We start from the raw sequence: 18103 nt of genomic DNA, 5'->3' as shown, positions 1-18103 counted from the left end.
AGGCACATATAAGATCATTTAGGGATGACTGATGAACAGTGTTTTTAATAGAGAGGTTTTGGTGGACAAGGCTGAAGTGGGAGGTGGAAGAGTACATAAAATGCTGTAGCATTTATTTTATGCACGACAATCGTCTGACACCCAATTGTCCATCTCTTCAGTTTGTGGAGTTGGTGAAGACGGTAAGGGGGATGTCTGGATTACATTTTTTGGGTATGTTACTTGATTGTTTTATAATAAGGATGAAAGAAAAGTTTATCCAAGAGCCCAAGACACAGGTCGTATTGGATTTTTTTGAGGAGATGCTTTCTAGGAAGGAATTTAATAGGAACGTTTTAACTGACAGTAGGGTTCAATATACCTCTATGCAGATGGGATGGTTATCTCAAGGAGAAGAGAACTGTACATGTTAGAACAGCATTATATCATCCTCAAACTGATTAGCGGAGCGGTTCAACAGGATGATTGTGGAGTGCACACAGTAGGTGGTGAGAAGTGGCCAGAAGGTGGTTACAACAATATATAATATGATCACTTTCTGTAAGGCTGTCCCCCGCAGTTTCACCAGGGTGTTTCCATTTGAAGAATGAAGGGAAGGAAGTCTTGTTCCGACCTGTGTTGTTTGGGGAGATGAAGGATTGACGACTGGAGACAGTCTGGTGACTCTGTTCGGGATTTTTGGTACAAGTTAAAGTTAATCATTTAAGAGAAACAAGAGGCGAAAATCAATTATAATGCACCTAGGGCTAGTTCTAGGTTTCACGTGTGTGCTGGTGAGGGTGAAGGATCTGCTGTTTGTGGGCAAGGGTTTGTCCAAGTATCTGAGCCAGATGAATTGTTGGAACAACATGGAAACTGTGAGAAACATGGGGAACTTATGGTGGAATGCAATTTGTAGTTAAAGGTATTTTTTCTATACGCAGAGGCAAGATGATGTCTCTTTTATTAATCTGTCTGCATATTTTATTTAAGATTATTCAGTTTTAAAGAGCAAGATGGTATAGTATCCTACATACTACATTTGTTGTGTCAGTTGGCACAGATACTGTAATTTCCAATTAGTATCAAACTATTTACTTGTTTCTACCGTTTCCTTTTCTTTATAGATACACAGTTTAACACTATAAAACTTTTTGGGGGTTTTACTGTGAGCTTTATCAAGCTCTGTTTTCACAAAGCTGTATAGTATGTAAAAAAATAATCCCTACAAAGTTTCCACTATACAGAATTAATTTTAAGAATTTCCAACTTTTTGACTTGTAAAAAGACAATAAATTAGTAGGGAGATACGGTAGATTTAACTACTTGTGATTTAAAGTTTGAAAAATTACCAACCACACCCTTGAAAGATGAAAGAACACAAGCCGAAGTTTTTGTTGCCCTGTGCGTTATTTTGTTACGGAATATTAGATTAAAGGGGGCCTGAAAGGGGTTAAACCACTTCAACTAAATTGGTAGCTGGCAAATCATAACAAATGTATAAAATATAAAAAATAATTTTCTCTAAGCCTGCTACCACAGAGCAGAAAAATAATTACCACAGATGTTTGCATTTTCGTTATCATATACTACCCACAAGGCTAAAAAAGAGAGCTGCATGAATACATGAAACTAGTGTATTCAAATGAAACTTCAGTGCATATACAGAAGCGTTTTACCTGTACTGTAGACATATTGGGAAGAGCTCAAGAATGTCTTAGAAAGGAACCGTTGCTTCATGCGGTACCATCAGACCTGTAGAGAAGAGAGATAGTATTTATCTTTTTAGAGCTAATGCAGGGAAACACAGGGCCATTAACATTACAGTAGCCATGATAGTAAGCCAGACGTCCAATAAGACATTACTAACCCCGCCCTTTTATCCTTTACCAGAACTGTGCAGAAAAAGTGTACTATTATCGCCCCGATTAAGAGTGCCCAGGAGGGAACGTGCTATTTATAACACCAGCTAAAATCAGATAACTCATGGTTTGGAATTTATCAGGTGTGATAAATAGTGTGTCCTTGTATGAAGGCATATTTCACAATTATCTATGTGTTTCTGCTATCACACACAAAAAGCAATATTCATCTATCAGCCAATGTTTCCTTGCAGAGCCATCAAATACAGACAAGAAACCTCAATTAGTCTATCCCAGTAAAACCATCACGAAGGTAGCTACTCTGATGGTTTCTCAGCTAAACTTCAGTGAGTCCACTGCTTGAATCCTCATAGCTCTCCTAGTCGTTAAGTCAGAGATTATCTGTATCTCACTGTGCAGTTATCCTCAGGACCTAGCAACTAAAGGAAACGTGTTTTTCGGTTTACTAATAACTAAGACACTGTTTGAAGAATCTTCATGAATCTTTTCCAACAAAAAGTTCAACCATCTAAGGTCCTTCCTTGACATTTAAGGGTGATCTGTTAAGTGGGGGCCAAAAAAAAGAAAGGGGTCCCAAAACACAATTTCACCAAGCAACTTCCATAGGTATTTTTGAACAGTGGTACAGCCCAAAAGCCTGAAAGGAATTACACCAAATTTGGCAGAAAGCTGAATCTTAACACAGAAACAGTGCATTTTGTGATTTGGTATAAAACAGTTCAGTAGGTTATTTTTTTTTTTTTTAGAAATTAAAGTTTTAAATGTATGCATATCTGAATGGTTGGATTCGAAGAGCTCGTGCAGGAGTCCCCCTGAGCATGCTACAATAAATAATAGAACAATCTGATCTTTTCCTTCTTCCATTTCGCTTCCGTCAGAACGAGAAATCCTATGAGTCCTACTGGGGTTTGTACTATGACTGGCTGGCCGCAACATGAGGAGAAATGTTGAGAAGTGTTGCGGCTACCATGTCAGGATGCGGGAAGTCTGTCCCCATTTCATGAATATATTGTTTTTTTAAAGGTATAAGTGGGCAGGATGGAAATGCTATGACCCCCCTAGAACTTGTGGGAGACCTCGATGGCTCAAACTTTAAATATAAATTATATTTCACAGTTTTGGGTTACCACAATCCCAAAGAACTCGTGGGAGTCAGGGCGACTCCCCTGCTCCTGCAAAAATCCCATTGGAGCACATGGGCTACGCTGGCTCCTGCAAGAGTCCTGCGAGATTGGAAAAACATTTTTTAAAAGGGGGGTGGGGTTCGAGTGTCCCAATCAGTCTGTCTCTGCTAGAATTCACAGTGATTCCACAGAAAATTCAGTGTGTGCATTTCTCACACTTATGCCAAAGTAGACTGCAAAAGGGTTGTGTAAAAATGTAGTCTACTGAAATAGTAGATTCTGTACTTCAGCTCACTTTAATACATGCAGCCTTTTCACTGCCATTCTTGGTCCTACCACTATACCCTTGCTGTCTTCACTCTTGCAAGTGCTACAACTCCTTTTGTATCGGACACTTGTCTGTAGAGTCGTAGAAGGATTATCTACTCATTGAAATTCAGGGTACCTTTGCTAATATGGAATACCTAAGCTCTATTGAGTTTGATGGCACTAGTGTACAATAATGTGTTCTAGATTAATTACCCCCCACCCCAATCTATTAAAGGACGCTGCCAATTGTTTCAAGCGTAATTTTCTCAAATGGTACTCTGAAACACTCATATTGGATGCATACTATTGTGCTAATAAAGAAGCTGTGGTTACTGAATTAATCTTCTTCAGCAAAAGTAGAGCCCAATGGAGGCAATGTACGACGTTATTACGCCGTCTTTTTCCCCGCTTGGAATCACAACACGGTCGTTACAACGACCGCGTTGTGATTCCGCATACCATTACTCCGCAAGTCGGAACAACGACTTGCGGAGGGGGGGCGCTGGATTTTGGAATAGTATGATTTACTAGTCCAACTCCAGTGTGTGCGGACACTAGGGAAGGTGTTGAATTTTAAATCCAACACCTCCCCCCCGTTTTTCCGACTTGCGGAGTAATGGTATGCGGAATCACAACGCGGTCATTGTAACAACCGCGTTGTGATTCCAAGTGGGGAAAAAGTTGCGGGGTAAACGTTGTTTGCCCAATGGAGGAGATCTTTAGCCGCAACGCTCCAGATAAACACATACAGGAAAACACCACATGGGCTTCGAATCACCATAACACCATCAGCAGCTTTCAAGCCAGAGACAACCATCTGCCATTACAACAATGAGAACGCTCTAATCTAATCTTCGGACTGTAATCTAGAGAGGTTTGGCAAAATTTTCATGTAGATCAAAACCGCAGTGTCCAACAAGGTAATCTCCTCTCATAGTCAACGTCCCGCTCCCTGCACCGCGGTGGAAACAATGGCATCATCCAGACCCACCTGTATCTCATCACTGGTGCCTCCTCACATCCACCACTGTCACCGCAACACAGAAAACTTTGCTGATGGCCCCAGATAACCTTCTCCTAATGAGGACTAAAGCCCTTTCCCTATTATCCACTTTTCTGTTATGAGCATGCCCGGAACTGACACCCACAGCTCAAGAACTGTAAACCGCCTCAACTCGGAGAGGAGATGATCACGGATACTAATCAGCCTCCTTCAAGCAAGATCACCCCTTCTCCTTCCACATCTGCTTCATTATCGGCGGCCATATCGACCGCCCGGACCTCCAACCTGCTAAAAGCTACCTCCTGACAGTATATGATGCCTGTTGCTGGCGCGTCTATTAAACCTCTTCCGATCCCTCATTCTGCCATCACATCCAGCAGTCCCTCTCCTAGCCCTCATCTAGCAATCATTTCCCTGATTTATTCCTTAACCTCCATTGATCCTTCAGGGCTGCAGACCACCTCATACATCTCCTCCGTTCCTAGGCAACACTACACTCCCATCCATAATGATGAACCCTTTTCCGTTGAGGAAAAACTTAGTTCTAGACCTTCAGTTAGCCAAAGCCAATCTCCAGAACCTTATGTAAATCACCTCGAAGCTCAAGAAGCACTGCCGTCTGAACTTTACCTCTAGATCTAAAAGAACCCCATAAACAAAACAATATACTCCACCCACAAGGGGCAAGCCCAACTTCTCCAATCATGATGCACTGATTAACGAGAAGTCACCAAATTTGCTCGTGAGATCCTGACCCCATTTCAATCCTATCTACAGGCTCCAGAGGGTAACAGAACAACTATCTAATGCGGACATTCACTCTCTTCTGCTATCATACACCAATACACATAAGGACTCGTCACCGGTCCCCATCCAGACTATTCCCTCCAACCCGCTCAGAGAACCCAGTCTCAACTAAGTCCATAAACAAGTACAATCTTCTACTAGTTCCCACTATACACCATGAAACAATATCCAAATCTCATTTTAGGGCTATGCTCCTTAATTGAAGGTCGGTGGTAAAACATGCTGCTGACATCGCTGATCTCACTCTTACCAAAGACCTTGACCTCCTTACGTTGAATGAAATATGGCTTAATGATTTCACACCAACCTATTCTGGACATTTCAGAACCACCCAACTAAGACATCAGACTGGACAGATCCAGAAGAGCTGCAAGTGGCACAGTGTGCATTTATTGCTCACCCTAAAACAATCACAAACGGTTTCAATGCCCTACTGCGAATACCTAGATATCAAAATATGGAGCAATTACAAGCTTGTGTGCAAACTTCACATAATTCATCCCCCCGACCCTAGGTAATAACTGCCTTTCATTGAACAAATAATAAATATTATCTCCTCAAACTCAGTCAAACACACCAACCTGATCTTACTTGGAGATTTCACCATCCATTGGAATGACTTAAATGACCCCATTCTGAAGTACTATCAACACTAACAGTGGAACCTTCTACCTATCAGCACCTGATCTAATGTCACCCTTTAAAGTATTCTCCCCAATGAAGTATTTTTATGCATAGATTGAGGGAGTGTGTGCATTCTGAGTAGCACCCACTGTTACAATGCTGGTTCCCTAGGGAACTTACACATAAAAATCAAACACAAGCTAAGATGCACCACACATTTATGAAAAACAGTGAATTATTGACAATATATATAGTTCAAGTCCAATTCAAAAGACAGATAGAAATTCCTTGGTTTTAGTCTTTTTATTCCAAGTTCATTGGATAGTGGACATTACAATGCGACACAGCCGACGCATTTCGTCCTGAAACAGGACCTCTTCAGGGCAAGATATAAAGATGATCACACATAAATACTATTTATGGTCATAGTTGATGGGAAAAAGAGATCTTCAATATAGGGTCTTTTCTTCCATACATGAATATCTTATCTATGATAAGTATGTCTGTAATCATGGGTTTATTTTCTTCTGTTTCAACAGCAGGTTATTTGTAAATAGATATATTTTCACTCATAAGTCCGAAATGGCTTTTTCCAGTCGCAATATATTAGTTGTGACTGGAAACAAGAACGAACACTCGTGATGCGGGTCCTCCGAATCGGTGAACACCTACAAGGCCTTTCTTACCGACCTCACCCTCATCCAGTCACACAGTGGGACAACAGGAAATAGAGGCTCCACCGTAGATCTAATCATCGCTAAAGAAAGCTATACAACTTGAATCCATAACTCCCTGTGTAAGGTCTGCTCAGTACTTCATCTCCTTCCTTAACCTGAAAATGGTGCTGTCTAGCACAGTTCAAGCTCTTAAACCCAGACAATGGTCTATAGACTTAAGAAATGATAATCCGAAGATCTAACTTCTACTAGCAACAACGTCCTACCTCCTCCCACAAACATGAGGAACATGAATGATCTTAGTCAACATTACATCCAATCCATGGTAGACATATGGGACACGATTGCTTTGAAGCAGCTTAAAAGAATACTTAGTAGACCGTCCAAACCCTGGAGAAATGACAACCTAAATGAGGAAAGGCACAATCTAAGGCTTGTTGAGAGATCATGGAGAATCTTCCACCTCAAGCAATTGAGGTCGTTAAGAAGCTCCTAGTACAATAGACATCTGCAAGTCAAAAGCAGAATACTCTAGGGTGTAACTAGACAATGCCAAAAACAGACCCAAAAAACTACTCAAAATCAAACTAGCATCTTGCGATTCTAACCACCACTCAACAGACACTGGGGCACTACCAAACTGTGATGAGTTCGCCATCCATTTCATGGATAAACAAAGAGGATCGCTATGGAACTGCAACTCTCCTATCAGCGTCTGCTGAGCCATGACCAGCCCAGTCTCCTCCTGATGCAGCTCCTGGACTGTTTCCCTCATACTGGATCTACTAAAAAAAGATAAGGTTACCTGATCTTCCTTTAAAATCCCTGACAAAATCGACATACAGTAATGACATCAATGGAATCCTCTAACCACTTTAATGATCCTCTGTCCTCTAAGCTTGTCAAAAAGCTTAGATCCTAAATACTCCCTCTATGGATGAAGATTGTCAATGCATCTCTCTCTCAGGGCATTGTTACTGCTTGCCTAAAGACAGGACAGGTCACTTTTAAAAACACCAAATGCAGACAAAGCAGACCTCAACAAGTTCCACACAATTTCCAACACCACGACTCTATAGCAGAACTACTTGAGAAATGTGTACACTTGAAACTCTGCAACCACATTGAACAATTCACTGATCATTCCTAATCGGTCTTCAGAACTGGGCATAGCAATGAAACGACTCCAACACAAATTGCTGATGATGCCTTGAGATTACGCGATTAGTACGAACGCGGTCTACTATTACTTCTTGGTCTCTACTCTGCGTTCGATAGAGTCAAACATAATAGATTGATAGACCACCTCGAAAACAGGATGGGGCTATCTGTCCCTGTTTTAAATTGGTTTGCTTCCTCCTTCATAACAGAACTCAGAGAATCAAAGCCTATCTGACATTACATCGGGAACACCTGGAGTACGTCAAGGTTCCACGCTCTCATCTACGTTATTCAACTTGTCATGGAACTATTTACCAAAATTTGAAGCTCTCCAACATTCACTACCAAATATACACGGAGGACAGAATTGTATTTGAAAATCTTCTTCCCTGAACTTATTATAACACTCAACTGCATTCTACTGAAAACCTAACAATGGCTGACCCGTAATGACCTCATGCTGAACACCCTCAAAATGGAATCCTTTTTGATCACCCCCCACAATCTCTATGCCCCCACCGAAGAACGGCTCAAACAATTCAGCTCAACCGCTCCCCCCACGTTACTGAGTCTACTCTATCTTAAGGTATTAACATTGGAAAAATACTTGAATATGCAAGATCATATCAGTGCAACCATCAGGGGATCCAATTACCAAATTAACATTCAAAGCAAAATCAAACCCTTCCTGCCCCCTGAGGACATTCAGTTAGCAGTACAATCTCTAGTCATCTCCTGATTAGAATAGGGGGTGCAACTCTTGCTGGCCAACCCAAAGTAAAGCTGGCTTTGAACTTCTTGACAGACTCCTAACAGGATCCAGGAGAATCAACCACATTACCCTAGACCTAAAGCATCTAAAATAGCTCCTGTTTGAAGCTAGAATCCAAATGCAATTAGCATGCGTTACGCACAAGGCCCTTCACCATAACACTCCTGTCTATCTAGCCAAAAAACTCAAACTATTCTTGGTTAGTCGTTTCTTAAGAAGAGCATACTTCCTATTGGTGAAACCACAGAAGTTCAACAAAAAGAAAACGTACAACCACTCTTTCTCCTGCCTTGCCCCAAAAATTTAGAACGAATTACCACCTTAAACCAGGACAAGCCCCTAGACTACCCCCTTCAAAAAGAATTAAAAACACTTCTGATGCATAAATTCCTTCTCTAGGAGTCCCAAACCTTCTCAGCTGGTCTATCGTCTGGTGGAATCCCTTGCATCTTGCATCCGCTAGGCTGAATGATATAATGTATAAAGTTTCACTCCCTGCTTATTCAGTCTGTCATTTGCGCTTTTCCAGCTATGTATGACTTGATTGTTATTTGTAAAGCGTTCTGATACACGGACGGGTCATGTTCGTACTATATAAAAATATGCATATAAATAAGCATTGGTAAGAGCAATAGGTCTCTCCTATGCTAGAGCTTTTGGCTTTGCCAGTGTGTTTTAGCCATGACGTACAACAGCGTGGCTGCTGTGCAGCATGACTGAAAGTTAGTTGTGGGCCGGAAAGCAGGATGGGGCAGAGGAGGAGAGCGGGGCAGAGGAGGAGAGCGGGGCAGAGGAGGAGAGCGGGGCAGAGGAGGAGAGCGCTGGGCAGAGGAGGGAGGGTGGAACGAAGCAGAGCGGCGTACAGCGGCAGGGCGCGGAAGGTCGGAGCGCAGTGTCGGAGCATCAGAGCAGGGCGGCGGAGCAGGGCATCATAGCAGGGCAGCGGAGCGCCGGAGCAGGGCGGAAAAGCGTGGAGCAGGGCGGAAAAGCGTGGTGCAGCATAAAGTGGAGTGACAGAGTGAAGTGGTGTGTCGTAGAGTGGAGTATGCATGGTGTGGTAGTGCACAGCCAATTCAGACAACACATTTTCAATTGGAATTGCCATTACATTTGCACATACATTGCTACTGATAAAACGTAGCATACAAATGAATGGGTGCAAATGGCACTGAACTGAAATATTTGTTTCAAAAGTACAAACAAATGTGCTTTATTTGTGCTTTCGTAACTCTGATATATTCTGTAATATTTGCACAGTTCATTTACAGACATTTAAATGTGACCTTTCCCACCCCCAGTACCCAGCAAGTTTGTCACATAAATCCTCTCACTTTGAAGTCAGGGAAAGAAAAGTAAACACCAAGCTCCCTCAGAAGACAGAGCCTGACATTTGACCACTGTCTTTATATGTACAGCAAATCTGACCAGAAAAGAACAAAACGTAAAAGACTATTTACAGAAAATGAGCACTAGTGGAATATAAGGGGCAATGGTAAACACGCTATGCTCCACGGGTAGGAAAAAGACATACTGGACAGCCTAAAACAAATAAAGCCAGCAAATAGAAAGCAAACAAATATGAGTTACAAAGCCATTGGTAAGCAATAGGCAGAATGCATTCCCAGGAAACCTTTCAGAATGTCCTCAGTAAGTATTATCGCAACTAGACAGCTGCGCTGTCTAGTGAGCTTCAACTTCATCAAGCATTGAAAATGCAATAGGTCTCGCCTTTAAGTTAAAGCCATTTGCTTTGCTAATGGTATTGTATAGCAAAGCAAATGGCTTTAACTTAATTAAGTTCTAGCCCCTACTCCAGTCTTCTCGCACCAAATGCATCCTTAAATGTCCCATGTACAGCCGGGGTTGACACTCCTATTACCCCTGCCCTCCAGTGACACTTTACTGCTACGGGTGGCTGAGGTGGACGTGGTGGACGTGGTGGTGGTGGTGTTGGACATGGTGTTGGACGTGGTGGTGTTGGACATGGTGGTTGTGGGGGCGGAGGTGGACGTGGTGGTGGTGATGTGGTGGTGGAGGTGGACGTGGTGGTAGTGGAGGACGTGGTGGTGGTGGAGGACGTGGTGGTGGTGGAGGACGTGGTGGTGGTGGAGGTGGTGGTGGTGGAGGTGGACGTGGTGGAGGTGGAGGATGTGGTGGAGGAGGATGTGGTGGTGGTGGAGGTGGACGTGGTGGTGGTGGAGGATGTGGTGGTGGTGTTGGACGTGGTGGTGGTGGTGGTGTTGGACGTGGTGGTGGGGTTGGACGTGGTGGTGGGGTTGGACGTGGTGGTGGGGTTGGACGTGGTGGTGGGGTTGGACGTGGTGGTTGTGGGGGCGGAGGTGGACGTGGTGGTGGTGGAGGATGTGGTGGTGGAGGTGGACGTGGTGGTGGTGGTGGTGGTGGTGGAGGTGGACGTGGTGGTGGTGGAGGTGGACGTGGTGGTGGACGTGGTGGTGGTGGAGGTGGACGTGGTGGTGGTGGAGGTGGACGTGGTGGTGGACGTGGTGGTGGTAAAGGTGGACGTGGTGGTGGAAAAGGTAGACGTGGTGGTGGTAAAGGTGGACGTGGTGGTGGTAAAGGTGGACGTGGTGGTGGTAAAGGTGGACGTGGTGGTGGTAAAGGTGGACGTGGTGGTGGTAAAGGTGGACGTGGTGGAGGATGTGGTGGTGGTGGTGTTGGACGTGGTGGTGGTGGTGGGGTTGGACGTGGTGGTGGTGGGGCGGAGGTGGATGTGCTGGTGGTGGAGGATGTGGTGGTGGAGGTGGACGTGGTGGTGGTGGAGGTGGACGTGGTGGTGGTGGACGTGGACGTGGTGGTGGTGGACGTGGACGTGGTGGTGGTGGAGGTGGACGTGGTGGTGGTGGTGGAGGTGGACGTGGTGGTGGGGGCGGAGGTGGACGTGGTGGTGGGGGCGGAGGTGGACGTGGTGGTGGGGGCGGAGGTGGACGTGGTGGTGGGGGCGGAGGTGGACGTGGTGGTGGGGGCGGAGGTGGACGTGGTGGTGGGGGCGGAGGTGGACGTGGTGGTGGGGGCGGAGGTGGACGTGGTGGTGGGGGCGGAGGTGGACGTGGTGGTGGGGGCGGAGGTGGACGTGGTGGTGGGGGCGGAGGTGGACGTGGTGGTGGGGGCGGAGGTGGACGTGGTGGTGGGGGCGGAGGTGGACGTGGTGGTGGGGGCGGAGGTGGATGTGGTGGGGGCGGAGGTGGACGTGGTGGTGGTGGACGTGGTGGTGGTGGACGTGGTGGTGGACGTGGTGGTGGAGGTGGATGTGGTGGAGGTGGACGTGGTGGAGGATGTGGTGGTGGAGGTGGACGTGGTGGTGGTGGACGTGGTGGTGGTGGAGGTGGACCTGGTGGTGGTGGAGGTGGACGTGGTGGTGGTGGAGGTGGACGTGGAGGTGGTGGAGGTGGACGTGGAGGTGGTGGAGGTGGACGTGGAGGTGGTGGAGGTGGAGGTGGACGTGGTGGTGGTGGAGGTAGACGTGGTGGTGGTGGAGGTGGTGGTGGTGGAGGTGGACGTGGTGGAGGATGTGGTGGTGGTGGACGTGGTGGTGGACGTGGTGGAGGATGTGGTGGTGGTGGACGTGGTGGTGGTGGAGGTGGACGTGGTGGAGGAGGTGGTGGAGGTGGACGAGGTGGTGGAGGTGGTGGTGGACGTGGTGGTGGAGGTGGATGTGGTGGAGGTGGACGTGGTGGAGGATGTGGTGGTGGAGGTGGACGTGGTGGTGGTGGACGTGGTGGTGGTGGAGGTGGACCTGGTGGTGGTGGAGGTGGACGTGGTGGTGGTGGAGGTGGACGTGGAGGTGGTGGAGGTGGACGTGGAGGTGGTGGAGGTGGAGGTGGTGGAGGTGGACGTGGAGGTGGTGGAGGTGGACGTGGAGGTGGTGGAGGTGGAGGTGGACGTGGTGGTGGTGGAGGTAGACGTGGTGGTGGTGGAGGTGGTGGTGGTGGAGGTGGACGTGGTGGAGGATGTGGTGGTGGTGGACGTGGTGGTGGACGTGGTGGAGGATGTGGTGGTGGTGGACGTGGTGGTGGTGGAGGTGGACGTGGTGGAGGAGGTGGTGGAGGTGGACGAGGTGGTGGAGGTGGTGGTGGACGTGGTGGTGGTGGAGGTGGACGAGGTGGTGGAGGTGGACGAGGTGGTGGAGGTGGACGAGGTGGTGGAGGTGGTGGAGGTGGTGGAGGTGGTGGCGGTGGTGGCGGTCGAGGTGGACGTGGTGGTGGTGGTGGAGGATGTGGTGGTGGTGGAGGATGTGGTGGTGGTGGAGGATGTGGTGGAGGTGGACGTGGTGGTGGTGGAGGATGTGGTGGTGGTGTTGGACGTGGTGGTGGACGTGTTGGTGGTGGACGTGTTGGTGGTGGTGGTGGTGGGGTTGGACGTGGTGGTGGTGGGGTTGGATGTGGTGGTGGGGTTGGATGTGGTGGTGGTGGTGGGGTTGGACGTGGTGGGGTTGGACGTGGTGGTTGTGGGGGCGGAGGTGGACGTGGTGGTGGAGGATGTGGTGGTGGAGGTGGACGTGGTGGTGGTGGAGGTGGACGTGGTGGTGGTGGAGGTGGTGGTGGTGGACATGGTGGTGGTAAAGGTGGACGGGTGGAGGATGTGGTGGTGGCGGAGGTGGATGTGGTGGTGGTGGAGAATGTGGTGGTGGCGGAGGTGGACGTGGTGGTGGTGGAGAATGTGGTGGTGGCGGAGGTGGACGTGGTGGTGGTGGAGAATGTGGTGGTGGTGTTGGACGTGGTGGTGGTGGTGTTGGACATGGTGGTGGTGGTGGTGTTGGACGTGGTGGTGGTGGGGTTGGACGTGGTGGTTGTGGGGCGGAGGTGGACGTGCTGGTGGTGGAGGATGTGGTGGTGGAGGTGGACATGGTGGTGGTAGTGGACGTGGACGTGGTGGTGGTAGTGGACGTGGTGGTGGTGGGGTTGGACGTGGTGGCGGAGGTGGACGTGGTGGTGGTTGAGGATGTGGTGGTGCAGGACGTGGTGGTGGTGGACGTGGTGGTGGTGGACGTGGTGGTGGTGGACGTGGTGGTGGTGGAGAATGTGGTGGTGGCGGAAGTGGACGTGGTGGTGGTGGAGAATGTGGTGGTGGTGGAGAATGTGGTGGTGGTGTTGGACGTGGTGGTGGTGGTGGTGTTGGACATGGTGGTGGTGGTGTTGGACATGGTGGTGGTGGTGGTGTTGGACATGGACGTGGTGGTGGGGTTGGACGTGGTGGTTGTGGGGGCGGAGGTGGACGTGGTGGTGGAGGATGTGGTGGTGGAGGTGGACGTGGTGGTGGTGGAGGTGGACGTGGTGGTGGTGGAGGTGGTGGTGGTGGACATGGTGGTGGTAAAGGTGGACGGGTGGAGGATGTGGTGGTGGCGGAGGTGGATGTGGTGGTGGTGGAGAATGTGGTGGTGGCGGAGGTGGACGTGGTGGTGGTGGAGAATGTGGTGGTGGCGGAGGTGGACGTGGTGGTGGTGGAGAATGTGGTGGTGGTGTTGGACGTGGTGGTGGTGGTGGTGTTGGACATGGTGGTGGTGGTGGTGTTGGACATGGTGGTGGTGGTGGTGGTGTTGGACATGGACGTGGTGGTGGTGGGGTTGGACGTGGTGGTTGTGGGGCGGAGGTGGACATGCTGGTGGTGGAGGATGTGGTGGTGGACGTGGACATGCTGGTGGTGGAGGATGTGGTGGTGGACGTGGACGTGGTGGTGGTGGTGGACGTGGTGGTGGTGGAGGTGGACGTGGTGGTGGAGGTGGACGTGGTGGGGTTGGACGTGGTGGTGGTGGGGTTGGACGTGGTGGTGGATGTGGTGGTGGAGGACGTGGTGGTGGACGTAGTGGACGTGGTGGTGGTGGTGGTGGAGGTGGAGGATGTGGTGGAGGTGGACGTGGTGGAGGTGGAGGATGTGGTGGAGGTGGACGTGGTGGTGGTGGAGGTGGACGTGGTGGTGGTGGAGGTGGACGTGGTGGAGGTGGTGGTGGTGGACGTGGTGGTGGTGGAGGTGGACGAGGTGGTGGAGGTGGACGAGGTGGTGGTGGAGGTGGAGGAGGTGGACCAGGTGGTGGAGGTGGACCAGGTGGTGGAGGTGGACCAGGTGGTGGAGGTGGACCAGGTGGTGGAGGTGGACCAGGTGGTGGAGGTGGACCAGGTGGTGGAGGTGGACCAGGTGGTGGAGGTGGACCAGGTGGTGGAGGTGGACCAGGTGGTGGAGGTGGTGGCGGAGGCGGAGGTGGACGTGTTGGTGGTGGACGTGATGGTGGTGGACGTGGTGGAGGTGGACGTGTTGGTGGAGGTGGACGTGTTGGTGGAGGTGGACGTGGTGGTGGAGGTGGACGAGGTGGTGGAGGTGGACGAGGTGGTGGAGGTGGACGAGGTGGTGGAGGTGGACGAGGTGGTGGAGGTGGACGAGGTGGTGGAGGTGGACGAGGTGGTGGAGGTGGACGAGGTGGTGGAGGTGGACGAGGTGGTGGAGGTGGACGAGGTGGTGGAGGTGGAGGAGGACGAGGTGGTGGTGGAGGATGTGGTGGTGGTGGAGGTGGACGTGGTGGTGGTGGAAGTGGACGTGGTGGTGGTGGTGTTGGACGTGGTGGTGGTGTTGGACGTGGTGGTGGTGGTGTTGGACGTGGTGGTGTTGGACGTGGTGGTGTTGGACGTGGTGGTGGTGGTGTTGGACGTGGTGGTGTTGGACGTGGTGGTGTTGGACGTGGTGGTGGTGGTGTTGGACGTGGTGGTGTTGGACGTGGTGGTGGACGTGGTGGTGGACGTGGACGTGGTGGTGGTGGAGGTGGACGTGGTGGTGGTGGAGGTGGACGTGGTGGTGGAGGTGGACGTGGTGGTGGTGGGGTTGGATGTGGTGGTGGTGGAGGTGGACGTGGTGGTGGTGGAGGTGGAGGTGGACGTGGTGGAGGTGGAGGTGGTGGAGGTGGAGGATGTGGTGGAGGTGGACGTGGTGGTGGAGGTGGTGGTGGAGGTGGTGGACGTGATGGTGGAGGTGGTGGACGTGGTGGAGGTGGACGAGGTGGTGGCGGAGGTGGAGGTGGTGGCGGAGGTGGAGGTGGTGGCGGAGGTGGACGAGGTGGTGGCGGAGGTGGACGAGGTGGTGGCGGAGGTGGACGAGGTGGTGGCGGAGGTGGACGAGGTGGTGGCGGAGGTGGACGAGGTGGTGGCGGAGGTGGACGAGGTGGTGGCGGAGGTGGAGGTGGTGGCGGAGGTGGTGGCGGAGGTGGAGGTGGTGGCGGAGGTGGAGGTGGTGGCGGAGGTGGACGTGGTGGTGGTGGAGAATGTGGTGGTGGTGTTGGACGTGGTGGTGGTGGTGTTGGACGTGGTGGTGGTGGTGTTGGACGTGGTGGTGGTGGTGTTGGACGTGGTGGTGGTGGTGTTGGACGTGGTGGTGGACGTGGTGGTGGTGGGGTTGGACGTGGTGGTGGTGGGGTTGGACATGGTGGTGGTGGGGCGGGGTTGGACGTGGTGGTGGTGGGGCGGAGGTGGACGTGTTGGTGGTGGAGGATGTGGTGGTGGTGGTGGACGTGGTGGTGGTGGAGGTGGACGTGGTGGTGGTGGAGGTGGACGTGGTGGTGGTGGAGGTGGACGTGGTGGTGGTGGGGTTGGACGTGGTGGTGGTGGGGTTGGACGTGGTGGTGGTGGTGGTGGAAGTGGAGGTGGAGGTGGTGGCGGAGGTGGACGTGGTGGTGGTGGAGAATGTGGTGGTGGTGTTGGACGTGGTGGTGGTGTTGGACGTGGTGGTGGTGGTGTTGGACGTGGTGGTGGTGGTGTTGGACGTGGTGGTGGTGGTGTTGTTGGACGTGGTGGTGGTGGTGTTGTTGGACGTGGTGGTGGTGGTGTTGGACGTGGTGGTGGACGTGGTGGTGGTGGGGTTGGACGTGGTGGTGGTGGGGTTGGACGTGGTGGTGGTGGGACGGAGGTGGACGTGCTGGTGGAGAATGTGGTGGTGGTGGTGGACGTGGACGTGGTGGTGGTGGAGGTGGACGTGGTGGTGGTGGAGGTGGACGTGGTGGTGGTGGAGGTGGACGTGGTGGTGGTGGGGTTGGACGTGGTGGTGGTGGGGTTGGACGTGGTGGGGTTGGACGTGGTGGAGGTGGACGTGGTGGAGGTGGAGGATGTGGTGGAGGTGGACGTGGTGGTGGAGGTGGAGGTGGTGGAGGGGGAGGTGGTGGAGGTGGAGGTGGTGGAGGTGGTGGACATGGTGGAGGATGTGGTGGAGGATGTGGTGGAGGTGGACGAGGTGGTGGAGGTGGACGAGGTGGTGGACGAGGTGGACGAGGTGGCGGAGGTGGACGAGGTGGTGGCGGAGGTGGAGGTGGTGGCGGAGGTGGAGGTGGTGGTGGAGGTGGTGGCGGAGGTGGTGGAGGTGGTGGCGGAGGTGGTGGAGGTGGTGGCGGAGGTGGAGGTGGTGGAGAATGTGGTGGTGGTGTTGGACGTGGTGGTGGTGGTGGTGTTGGACGTGGTGGTGGTGGTGTTGGACGTGGTGGTGGTGGTGGTGGACGTGGTGGTGGACGTGGTGGTGGACGTGGTGGTGGTGGTGGACGTGGTGGTGGTGGACGTGGTGGTGGTGGGGTTGGACGTGGTGGTGGTGGGGCGGAGGTGGACGTGCTGGTGGTGGAGGATGTGGTGGTGGAGGTGGACGTGGTGGTGGTGGTGGAGGTGGACGTGGTGGTGGTGGAGGTGGACGTGGTGGGGGCGGAGGTGGTGGGGGCGGAGGTGGAGGACGTGGTGGTGGAGGACGTGGTGGTGGTGGACGTGGCGGTGGTGGACGTGGCGGTGGAGGTGGTGGTGGAGGTGGACGTGGTGGAGGTGGACGTGGTGGAGGTGGAGGATGTGGTGGAGGTGGAGGAGGTGGTGGAGGTGGAGGAGGTGGTGGAGGTGGAGGATGTGGTGGAGGTGGAGGAGGTGGTGGAGGTGGAGGATGTGGTGGAGGTGGACGTAGTGGAGGTGGACGTGGTGGAGGTGGACGTGGTGGAGGTGGACGTGGTGGAGGTGGAGGATGTGGTGGTGGTGGAGGATGTGGTGGAGGTGGACGTGGTGGTGGTGGAGGATGTGGTGGTGGTGTTGGACGTGGTGGTGGTGTTGGACGTGGTGGTGGTGGTGGTGTTGGACGTGGTGGTGGTGTTGGACGTGGTGGTGGTGGTGGGGTTGGACGTGGTGCGGTTGGACGTGGTGGTTGTGGGGGCGGAGGTGGACGTGGTGGTGGTGGAGGATGTGGTGGTGGAGGATGTGGTGGTGGAGGTGGACGTGGTGGTGGTGGAGGTGGACGTGGAGGTGGACGTGGTGGTGGTGGAGGTGGACGTGGTTGTGGTGGAGGTGGACGTGGTGGACGTGGTGGTGGTGGAGGTGGACGTGGTGGTGGTGGAGGTGGACGTGGTGGTGGTGGTGGTGGAGGTGGACGTGGTGGTGGTGGTGGTGGACGTGGTGGTGGTAAAGGTGGACGTGGTGGTGGTAAAGGTGGACGTGGTGGAGGATGTGGTGGTGGCAGAGGTGGACGTGGTGGTGGTGGAGAATGTGGTGGCGGAGGTGGACGTGGTGGTGGTGGAGAATGTGGTGGTGGAGGTGGACGTGGTGGTGGTGGAGAATGTGGTGGTGGAGGTGGACGTGGTGGTGGTGGTGGTGTTGGACGTGGTGGTGGTGGTAGACATGGTGGTGGTGGACGTGGTGGTGGTGGGGTTGGACGTGGTGGTTGGAGGCGGAGGTGGACGTGCTGGTGGTGGAGGATGTGGTGGTGGAGGTGGACGTGGTGGTGGTGGTGGACGTGGTGGTGGTGGTAGA

The 18103-nt window shown here is 52.0% G+C and overlaps 2 protein-coding genes across 7 annotated transcripts in view; both read right to left on the bottom strand.

Moving 5' to 3' along the window:
* CSK (C-terminal Src kinase) overlaps window positions 1-18103 on the bottom strand; it is a 528738-nt gene that overhangs the window by 304214 nt on the left and 206421 nt on the right. For all 6 annotated transcript variants that reach the window (XM_085643801.1, XM_085643797.1, XM_085643802.1 and 3 more), the window contains one exon: window positions 1659-1734. In XM_085643801.1, coding sequence (XP_085499927.1) covers window positions 1659-1673 — 15 coding nt within the window. In that variant the 5' untranslated portion in view covers window positions 1674-1734. The remainder of the gene's footprint in view (window positions 1-1658; window positions 1735-18103) is intronic.
* LOC146860033 (uncharacterized) overlaps window positions 4855-18103 on the bottom strand; it is a 33459-nt gene continuing 20210 nt past the window's right edge. The window contains exon 6 of the mRNA XM_085646130.1: window positions 4855-4936. Coding sequence (XP_085502256.1) covers window positions 4855-4936 — 82 coding nt within the window. The remainder of the gene's footprint in view (window positions 4937-18103) is intronic.

This window comes from Triturus cristatus, chromosome 3_1 (assembly GCF_964204655.1).
Source record: "Triturus cristatus chromosome 3_1, aTriCri1.1, whole genome shotgun sequence".
Lineage (NCBI taxonomy): Eukaryota > Metazoa > Chordata > Amphibia > Caudata > Salamandridae > Triturus > Triturus cristatus.
Note: the sequence above shows the minus strand (reverse complement) of the source record. Positions and strands in the feature narration are given on the sequence as shown.